General features: G+C 40.8%; 1 protein-coding gene across 1 annotated transcript; it reads right to left on the bottom strand.

Annotated features, from left to right (window-relative positions):
• Positions 1–1,896: 1,896 nt before the first annotated feature.
• Positions 1,897–10,957, bottom strand: LOC146177336 (uncharacterized). Its single transcript, XM_084581131.1, has 5 exons — positions 10,741–10,957; positions 3,830–3,883; positions 3,401–3,454; positions 2,274–2,487; positions 1,897–2,037 (listed from the first exon to the last, which is right to left on the bottom strand). The coding sequence occupies exons 1-5, from the start codon at positions 10,790–10,792 to the stop codon at positions 2,016–2,018; spliced, it is 396 nt and encodes a 131-aa protein (XP_084437257.1). The 5' UTR covers positions 10,793–10,957; the 3' UTR covers positions 1,897–2,015.
• Between the last annotated feature and the right edge of the window lie 289 nt (positions 10,958–11,246).

The raw sequence follows: 11,246 nt of genomic DNA, 5'->3' as shown, positions 1-11,246 counted from the left end.
TTTATGCAATTAGGATTTAGTTTATTTCTTTTATGAACCCTGCAGACAGCAAAGCCGAAGTTGCAGTGGTGAAGCAAACAAATCAGGAAAAAGAGAACATTGAAAAACATGTACAGCTAGAATCAATATGAAAGGGAACAGGGGAGCGCGTTTCCTTTGGCCTATGAAAAGCGCTGCCACCACTAAGGGTTTGCTCGCGAAGAGCAGCCGACCAAGCTTATTTTGGATGCGTCTTTACCACTGATTCTTATCACCTGTCGGTGACAGCGCATTGGTCACTTATATGACCAAGCGATTGAGTAGACCAAGCTGGAAAATTATATAATCCAGTTACGATTTTCGGCGGAGAGAATGAAATTAATTTATCCTAGCAAAATATGGAGTTAAAGAAAGTACGTGAGAGTGTCGGGTATACCAACTTCTTGATAGCTATTGATATACAGCACAATATATTGATAGTTCGCGATTAAAAAGCAAATACAAAAAATCCCTTGCACGATCCAACAAGACATTAGGGCTGAGAATAAATTCGATTCTATTAGCGCCGTGACTAAGTTCGACTGTACTTGGAAAATAAGAAGCATACAGCTTTTCTTGGGATACTCTCAAGTGCTCATATGTTTTCTTATGCGGTTTTCAGTCAATGTAAGCATAATATGAAGGCTCGTAAAATACTCATATTTTGCTTTTTAAGTCTTTGTATTGTTTCGCAGTGCAGACGAAATTCAGGCTCAACGCAGAGCCAGTGAATCATATAAGTGTTCAGTATGTCGATCATTATATTTCGAGCATAAGGCATTCGTGCTGCATCCAGAGCACAGTGATATTAAACGGTTTACTTCCTTTGCATCTGCTGCTGGTAGCAGAAGCGATAAATCGCCAACTATGAACCTGCGACGGCACCGATCTTTTCATTCTTTCGTTCCTTCTTTCCCTCACCCCTCTGGCTATATAATACTCCTTGATCCGAGAATAAACCGGCATTCTTTGGCCTGCTACGTTGTCTTATGCATCACCCGGGAGCGGCGTGCCCCACTGACCAGGCCTTCACAACAGCATCGATGAAGCAGCCCAAGAGCTTATACCTTTACGGTTACAAGTGTTACCAATTTTACATGTGGGCAGGCTCAAGATCGGAGTTTTAATGATATATCACTTCATTAGTAGCCAAAGAAGCATACAGGATCTCGTCATCTAGTCGAATTTGAATTTTAGTGTCCAAACTATTTTGGAGAACAGCGCAGATTGCAAAACAGGCCGCTGCTGGTAATACCTCAAGTGCCCCGCCGGGATGGTGGAGTGGTTAGGGCGCTAGAATACTATCCCCTAGTATGCGGGATGGAATCCCGGCCTCGGTGGCCATTTTCTGGTGAAGGCGAGAAGCAAAGCGCCTGTGCGCTAGGTAATGTCAGTGCACGTGATATAACCACAGGAGGTCGAAATTTTCAGAGACCTGCACTACGGCGTCTTTCATAGCCTGACTCGCTCTGGGACGTTAAACCCAGCAAACCAAACCACCCTACTGAAAATCTCCCATATGAATTTTGAGCATACGGTATTATTGGATATGGGGGATATGTGTCATATGGGACATAAGGGGAGTACGGGTGATATGTGCAATATGGGCATATGGGCGATATGTGTGATATGGGTATATGGGCGATATGTGTGATATGGGCATAAGGGAGTTATGGGTGATACGGGCAATATGGGCAATACGGGCATTATGGGCAATACGGGCATTATAGGTGATTTGGGCAGGATGGGTGACGTGAAATCCACAGCCATATAATTTCTTTTCAGGTGGTGACATTTGAGCAGGTGTCCTACATTATAAAATAAGAGAAGGCTGGTAATGACTGAAATTTTCGGTATTATTTATTTGGTTTCTGATACACATGACATATGAAGTTTCAAGCTTGCATTTTTCATCTGTTCGTCTTTCAGCATTTCTGTAATATATCTTTAGTTTCTGCATGCACTTGCTTGGAGGCAACTGATCAATAGCATTCCTGCTAATATATGCGACAAATCCATCTGGAAACCAACAAATGAGAAAAAAGTCCGAAGAGAAGAAATGGTCAATTTTATATCATTGTAAAAATGAATTATTGAAATCAGTCAGGAAACCAAAACAATTCACAGCAATATAAAAGAAATGGAATTGAACACATGAATTCTCCACAAATGTGAAGGATGTTGAGCTGTGTTTATGTAAAACAACATGAACATGACTGAAAAAAAGATAATTAGATCACGATTGAAGCACTCACTTGTTACAGCTGCCAATTTGTGATAGGTCAGGGCTTTTTTGGAGGCTGAATGGACTAGAGTTCGGAAAGCGGCGACACGGGGCCCCTATCACACTCCTGTTTCTGAGACACAGGCAGCCTTCACTGGTTCTTTGAAAAACAGAGAATCCTTGGGCAGCGTCAGGAGCCACTGCCATCTCTCTACAGGAATGTACACACCCTTGCCGAGGTGAACCTGCATGGAACAGAGAAAAGCATTACCCTCCGCATGCATGAAAAAATAAAATATGAATAATAAAGGATAAAATATGCACTTTAAAGAACCCTTAAGCGAAAGGCAATTTCCCTTAATATATCTTGCAAGGATATTTACCAGTCATGAGGCAGTTATAAATATTTTTCTAAGTTATACATGTTATGACAATCTGATTAAGCTTTGTATTGTTCACCTATTTAATGTGTTTTGAAAAAAGATGTAAAACAGATGAATCTTTGGTTAAAAAATCACTCTACTGGCACTTTTTGGTGCCTGATAAAAACCTTTGTTCACAGATTGTCTGCAAAAAATTTCAGTGTGAAAACAAAATTTCACTTTTCATTAGACTAGAAAATTCAGAGGTGTTACGTGATAGCAGCTTTAAAGAAAATTGGCTTTGAACAGTTCAGTAAAAACCACAAAGATTTTGGAAGAAATCGCAGACCGTAGAAAACACAAACTGGTACATTCGTAGTATCAAATGACTCGTTATTTCCGATATTAATAAACAAAATAAATAATCCTCTATGCTTTCCTTGTTACGAGCGGCAGTAGGCTCACCTTGTATGCGACATACAATGAGCCGCTTATGTCCCTACAGTTTGATCACTAGCCAAGTAGTGATTTAATATAGGTTATATAGTAAATGTGGTGAAATAAGTAATTATTTCCATGCGTACCCAAGCACATGGTAATAAGCAACAGTAAAAACATGAATGAATACATAGACTTCTTGACCTTTCTTTCCCAGTTTTTAAGTGAGATGGCATAGCAAGAAGCACAAAACAAATGTTAAAAGGTGTTTTTCTGGGTCTTATGGTCTCCTCCTTACGTATTTCTGTCTGCACAGTTGGACAAGTATAAGAGTGGTAAACATGTGCAATTCCCCTACCTGGTCGTTTACTGTTGCCAGTACAGGTGCCAGGTCCCCAGGCACATTCGAAACCTACAAGGAAAGGAAAACCAGTGAAACACGTACCAAACTGAAATCCGAAGTCACACATGTTTATAGATGGGCCACAGTAGAAAGGTAAAATGAACAAAAAAAGATATTGCTCTTGGTTTTGATGTTAGCTAGCTTCTACGAAGAAAAGCCACCCTTACAACTCTGATGTGCAAGCAATAGTAAAAACATGAATGAATGAACACATAGATTTCTTGGCCAATCCTTTCCAGTTTTTTAAGTGGGATGGCATAGCAAGAAACATGAAACAAAGCAAAGCAGTGCACATTAAAAAGAGTTATAAGTTAATCTGGGTGTTATGACTTTGTTAGGTAGTTGTGCAAGCATAGGAGTTGAAAGCATATGCGATTCCCCTACCTGGCAGTTTGCTGTTGCCAGTACAGGTACCTTGTCCCCAGGTGCATTCAACACCTACAAGGAAAGGAAAAGCAGTGAAACAACAAACTGAAATCTGAATTCACACGTTTATTTATAGATGGGCCACAGTAGACATGAAAGATGAACAAAAAAGATAATCCTTTTGATATGGATAAGGTTAGCTATACGACTTCTACAGCCATACAGAAAAGCCATCCTTACTACTCTTTTGTTTGCATATTTTCAGTGCATTGTTCGCACTGTTTCCTAAAGAGCTAGAAACGGAAGGGATCTGTATAAGTAGCAAACAGCTTAATGAATAGATCAGTGGTTATCGGCAATGGATGGGTTGGAGACCTCTTGTGAACCACTGAAAGTTGACTGTAGAGGGGGGTAGGGATTCTTGTGAGGACTGTTACTGCTGCAGTTCCAAGAGATCAAACTGGGATAGGGTCCATACTAAAGTGACCTCTAAAAATGTGCACTTGATAAGCCAGTGGGCCACAGCTGCAGAGGACATAGACAGAGGCAGCATGCCAGTATGTATGCTGCTGGAAAGGACTGAACTCCTTCCAACGCTGCGCTGCTCACTCTCCCACCCCAAATGGTTTGCCTGCAGCCCATCCAGCAGTGCAGCAAGAGCTCGAGTTTAACCGATGCCTGCATCAACAAAAATCCCTCTCTCATATGCAGACTCTCAATTTCCATACTCCTCTCCTTTGCCTTTGAGAAACTAGTTGGCTTTGAACCTCCATGCTTTTAACCCTGCAAAGCTGTCTTGCCAGGCCAGAGCACAGATCGATTGCATAAACTTTCATTTTGGGGGGGGGGGGGGGGGGAGATGTGTGTTTGCAGACCCTCAAAATATTTTTGCAGACCCCCATTTGAGAAACACTGGAATAGGCCATCTGAAATGCTTCCACCAGATTCCAACTTATCTTTTTTTTTCCAACTTATCTCTTATACTGTTGTCAGCCTTAATGCTCACTAATAGTTTTAAAAGCCATGCAGATGCACAGTGGCAATATGGTAAACTATAGTAGTTGAGCAGTGGGTATGCATAACATGCACAACTACAGCCAAGATTTAAAATCAAAAGGCACTTCAGAGACAACTGTACTGGATGTTTCATGTTGACATAGACTACTGTAACTTAGGCTAATTTTTAATTCCCCATTAACTGACTTATTATGGAAGCTTAATTACTGAAAGTTGCGAAATATTTCCTGCAGAGCCAGAGTGGGATATGCAAACTTGTATAGTGCCAGTGAAAGCCAATCAATAAATTGTTTCCTATATTATATTTCTCATGCAGTACTTTCTTGCATTCTAAAATTCACAGAATATGAGAAACAAAAGCCATGTGACCAGATGCTTATGCCAAGCTCCTGTGCTGCTCTCAAGCATGCAGTGACTGACTGGGATTCCTGCTTTTTACTGCACAATGGCACAATGAATGTTCCTGACCAAGCATTTCAAAGGAGAATGAAAATGCTCTTTACTTTGTTTTGTAGTCAGCAATGGTCAGTCACTGCAGCATGCATTTGCACCTTCACATGACACAGGCTAGAGATCCAAATATATACAACACTGTTGCATCACCATGCCTACAGTCGTACTGCTGCCAACCTTGCCCACTCATTACATATTCTCGACAGCTGCATAATAGCAAAGCTCAAGCGCCCAATCAAGTGACCTTTTCTTTCATATTTTATAGGCTTTAAAATGCAAAAAAAAAAGAAGTTTGTGAGGCATACCGTGCAATAAACAATTTGATACCTCTGTCACACGAGCAGATTTAATGTCATTCGAATCGAATGTCATTCGATGCATCGAATGTCATTAGGTTTCTTTCGATGCTACACGGTAAAATATAATGTCATTCGCAAATGGTGGCAATTACGATCAGCTATAAAAAAATGCTGCACTTAAGGAACATCAGTGCGCATAAAAGGCGTTTGAAATCACTGCGTAACATTTTAAAGCTGATCAAAACATTCCTGTACGATAATTCAAGCGAAAAACATTACTTTTGACTGTGCAGTAGCACTTTAGCCATAAAAATCCAAGCCAAGTATCGAGTCACCCACAAACCGATAAATGTAAACAAACAATATGGCTGAACACAGCGGAGCGCGGATACACAGTGCGAAGACGCACGGAGAGACGTAGAGTATGCGATTGGCGTCCAAACTGTGAGGGGCTCAGTCAAAACTTTAACTTAGTCCCGAGATAAACATACGGGGAGATGCGGCTACCAAGGAACACAGCCCAATATGATCGTGAGTCGCTGCCATGACTGGACCACTGCTGTGACCGAGAGTAATGCCGTTCCACGAGAGCTTGCAGTGCTGGTAATTTTACACCTAAATTAACAGGTTTTAAAACAAAACTTTAGAAATATAATTTTTAAATTTCAATGTGCGCAGAATATGTTGCTGGGTTACTTGTTTCCGCTGCGTATCTGGCGTCAAGAGTACTCATTCGGTTCGCGATCGAATGCGAATGAGTTCCCCAAACTCATTCGATGAAGAATGTCATTCGAACCTAATGACATTAAATTTTCTCGTGTAGCATGAGAATAATGACATTAGATGCTAATGTCATTCGATACGAATGACATTAAATTTGCTCGTGTGACAGTGGTATGTTTTCTGAAGTTCTTATAAAACCTTGCATATCTCACTTGGGGGCTGCAGGGAATAATGTAGGAGTTAAGCAAATATAATCAGGTAAGGGCAAAATAACATTTTTGAAATCTTAGCTCAAGTTGCTTGGAAAGCTTGTATAGCAGAAGCACTGAAGGAAGTCATACACTGCAAGTCCCACACTGAAGACCTATTAGTGATAGAACGTTCTGCTCAGCAAAACTGTTTTAATGCTTCAAAGTTTGGCACTGTCTGCGGAAAGTGATAGCAGATTGACAAAGAATGATGATATGGACTTCTTATCAGCATCAATTTTACAGCAAAGTTGGCACAGCCCAGTGATTTCACAAGCTGTCTTTGTCATGTTTGCAGCTACTATACAGCAATTATGGCACAAAGCTCATATCTGGATGTCAGAAGCAACACTAAAAGTGTGAAGTGCAGGCACACAGGATGCAACAAAAGGAGCATTCATCTATTTTCATTGATACTCTGACGAGGAGTCATTTTGACAGCTGAATAAAAATTGGTTGAAAGCATTGTGTACACATAGTTGAAAGCATTGTGTACAGATAGTTGAAATCAAATGGTACATGATGGTTTCACTTGCAACTGCAGTCTGCTTAGTTAGGAAGCCAGAGCCCAGACCATCTATGCATGGCCATCACTTCAACTGAGCAGGCAATGTCCTTGAAGTAATTTATGAGCCACATTTACAGCACCACAGCATTATGCTATGGAACAAATCCTAGCATTCAACTGCATTGTCTAGGGCAATGTGCTTGTTACTTGCTTTTATTCTTATGCAGTATTGCTTCAATGAGAACACACACTGAAACCTGCTGTAAAATGTCACTTCCTTTGCTTTGTAGACAAGCTCGATCACGTCTATGCCCTGCAAAGTTAAGTCAGTGTGTGTGCCAGAAGCTTGAGGTCATGAGTAGTAAACATGGGCATGTTCCTGTTTTCTCTTTGCCAGTGAGCTGCAGTTTACTGATAGCATGAATAAACTTTATCTTCATCAATGAGTTCATCTGACCTAGCTTGATGCTTTTTTTATTATCGGTGCAGCGCATTCACGACGAGGACGAGAGGAGACACAGACACCTGGGCGTAAATGCACTGCACCGATGTCTAACCAGCATGCCCAAGCATCTACCTTGTCTTCATTTTTTTGCTTGCACCCAGGTTCCTACTTTCTCAGGTTCACTCAACTATTACTGCTCTAGCTCTTCATTTCATGTAATATCTTGCAGGAAACACTAAATGTTTAAATATACACTGCACCAGGAACAAAAGTAAAAATATAAAGGAAACTAAAAAAAAAACTGTGTTTTAATTGCAGCATTGACTATGACAAGGTGTGATTTGACAAATTTCGCCACAGTCATTGATTTCAAAGGAGGAAACCTATAATGCCATTGGGAATTCTAAACTGGAAAGTGGTCACCTCTCTAAAAATGCCACAACCACATGACAACTGGTAATGTGGCTAACTTGCCACTTGTGAGTTTTTGCATCAAAAGCTGCCTTCACTTCGGGCTTCGGCCCCGCTAGCATTTTTTGTGCGATGTTGGTTTTGTGCCCTGGCCTTTAACTTTTCTTCCAGATTTTTCATGAAAAAAGAAACATGTGGCTACTGAGATTATATCTACTTTGTAGGTGCGTTTGCACGTTGATGCCCTTCTGTCAAATGTAAAGCGCGAATCAAAACATACAAAATCATGTTGAAAGTTCAGCGCATTTGTGTAAGTGTATCTCGTCCTTTTGTCCTTGTCTGCCAGCACTGCAATACCATAATGCTCGACAACCACTAACTAGCCCAGTAACATATCCTGCATTAGTTTTAATAGTGCTGATTGCACAAATTCAGTGATTTTTGCAATTGTTTCAGTTTCACGTTTTAAAATTGGAAGGTGGATCAGCAGGCCATGCAAATTTCACTGTGATGTATCTTCAGCCATCACAACTTGCAACATTCTCGGAGCCGGATTAACAGAAATAAGGGCCCTAGGCTAGAGTGCATGCCACCTCCCCCCTCCCCCCAGAATTTCGAAGTCCCTCCTATCTCTTCCATATTATACTTCTGTAAATACCCCATTTCATTTTACCCTACACCAAACTAAAAAAAAAAAAGGTGTGATTACTGTGATTGGCACGAGAGTGATGGATTATTTTTAGAAAAAGACCTCCCGAGTGAAGGGGAATTTCTGTTTTTGCAGCTCGACAAGGTCTGACAAAGGCAAAAGCTAAACAAAGTAAGATCAGGTGGGGGCCCCATCTCTTCATTCTGATTTTCTCTCTTCATACCTGTCACTCAACATTCAATACTTTGTGGTTCGGGCTCCCTTCTCACATCCTCGGAGATAGGTTCTGTGCTACAGTATCCTTAGCCCCCACCTTTATCCAGTGCTACATTCTATCCTATTCCATACACACAACTGTCACAAATTTCTGTACAAAAAGATATGAAATACAACTAAAGAGTGCATTTTTACTATACAATGACAGTTGTAGTTTCGAAGCGTGCCGTAAGAGTACGTAATTTTCAATGCAGCACACATTCTTCAACAGTACCTAGTACTATTTAGATATTCATACTCTCTCTTGCAATTTGGCCCCCTCTAGTGACATCAACATCTACATTTACACCATAAGACAACAGAGACAGCGCCACTGCTTGGCATCATCTGTGTTCGCTCCAAATGTGCAAAGTGATCTTGGGTGCCGCCGGCACCTCTTGTGCTGGATGGACAAACCAGAGGCTTAGGCTTTAGGCTGTGTGAATCAGTATCATCGAAAGCAGTTACTGCCCTTATTCATCTCACAATTTCTGCATGTATTATACTTTCAAAATGTAGACACAACAGTTTATATGCTGCAGGAACGCAAGTAAATCGATGCCTACAATAAGAAATCATATTGCCTAGAACAGCTGCAAGGTGAATACAAGTACAGTAATAAGGTAGAAAGTTGAGCGAGTTGGTATATAGACATGGTTGAAAAAATCCACTGCACTAAAAAAGATGACGTCTAAACGCTTAAAAAAACAGGACAAGCGCAGACTCCCAACTACGGTTATTTGAACAAACAGACGAGATATATATGCAGAGAAACAAATAGATGCACCTGCGCAGAACCACTAGACAGTAAAAAAAAAAAATATTACGTTTCAAATTTTATCTAGGTATAAAAATGCACACTCTGCTAGGGAGACAAAGGCTTGGTGATGCATCAAGCACCTTTTTTCCTGATACAGTAGGCCTTCTTAAGTTCTCATGTTAACCTATCTCGATGATGGAAAAGAATGCTAGTTTGTGAGAACTGCGGATAGCAGCCTTGTCTATCTTTATTACCATTCTTATTTTTTCCTTCGTTGCATTTCCTGCAATGCACAGCCACGTGCAAGTAAGTGTCGGACAATATGGCCTCCAAATGCTCCTTCAGACATACATTTATACATCGGCCAATCTGGCCAACAAACACCTTACTGCAAGATAAATGGAACTCATACACAACCGCACATGCAGGGGACGTGCCATGATCTGTGCCTAATAGTAAACTGAAATGGGCCAATACTCTGGGACAAATCAATTTTTTTCTGTACACAGGCAAATCTGGACAATTTGAAGGGTGCAGAACAAACCACTGTAATCTCATAACAATGGGCGACATTCTTTATGTTATGAGAGAGTTGTGCTTATAAGGTATGATCTATGTTTAGAGTGTATAGTCGTGGTGTTTTTTAGCACAGTGGATTTTTTCAACCAAATACAGTAATAACTGACTGTGATGATGCCAATAGACAACTTATTCCCACAGCTAATATCACTGATTCACCAAAGTTGCTGGCTACACTCAAGGTCCCTCACTGCACGTACTCGGTGAACACAGATGGTGCCCACCGGCGACTATGTCTCTGGTGTCTTCCGGAGTAACTATACATTTTTGTCGATTTCTGACATTTTTGTTAGAAAACATTGCTTGCTACAGACAAAATGACAACAAAGTTTGAAACAAGACTCCAAGCACAAATAGTATTTTGGCCTGTCCGAAATTGTACACGACATTAAAATTAATGGTTAGGAAATGACAGGCTATTACAGCATGTTACAGAGACGTACACCCAGCTATATATAATGCAGATTACTGTCAGCACATATCAAACAGAATGCTTATAATTCTGCGCTTACATCGCTGCATTTAAAACTTAAAAACAAATCATTTCGCTTAAATTTCAAAAGAAAAGTGTTTATAACTTGCCAAATTTCTTGTGCAGCAAATCCTGGAGGCGGCTATCTTGATCTTCAACCATTTCAGCTTCTCCTCCAGCTTTCTGACCTTTCTTCACAGGGACTTGCTATTTTCTTGCTCCTTCCTTAGCAACCATCTCTCAATAAGCTCATCACCCGAGCTTTCAGGCCATGGGAGTCTTGTCCGAGAAGGAGCAGTTTTTTTTTTTTTTTACTGCGTTTCACCTTCAGAATACAGAAAGTATAGATTAGCAAGTACCATCTTCAAGCATCCATGCAGCTTCTGAGCAAATAAAAGCATTAAGGCAAAATTCACCAACTTACTTTATCAAATAATCACCACAAACAGTTTTGCCCCCAACACAAATACCTACATGTGCTATCTATAGTAATCCAAGATCTTAATCTGGCTGGCAGAAGTGCTGGCTCATGGCATCAGTGCCTCTGCCAGCATGGCGCCTGGACAAATGCACCCCCCCCCCCTACTGGGATGAGCAAGTTTGGCTCCATAAGATA

Source organism: Amblyomma maculatum, chromosome 10 (assembly GCF_055883805.1).
Source record: "Amblyomma maculatum isolate TAMU_Amacu chromosome 10, ASM5588380v1, whole genome shotgun sequence".
Lineage (NCBI taxonomy): Eukaryota > Metazoa > Arthropoda > Arachnida > Ixodida > Ixodidae > Amblyomma > Amblyomma maculatum.
Note: the sequence above shows the minus strand (reverse complement) of the source record. Positions and strands in the feature narration are given on the sequence as shown.

What these genes read in the sequence shown, in the direction of transcription:
- LOC146177336 (XM_084581131.1), bottom strand. Translation starts at nt 10,792, where the DNA reads ATGGTTGAAGATCAAGATAGCCGCCTCCAGGATTTGCTGCACAAGAAA. An exon ending in TGGCAACAGTAAACGACCAG is followed by an intron (nt 2,488 to 3,400) that starts GTAGGGGAATTG and finishes TGTTCCATGCAG; the next exon opens with GTTCACCTCGGCAAGGGTGT. An exon ending in CAAATTGGCAGCTGTAACAA is followed by an intron (nt 2,038 to 2,273) that starts GTGAGTGCTTCA and finishes GTTGGTTTCCAG; the next exon opens with ATGGATTTGTCGCATATATT.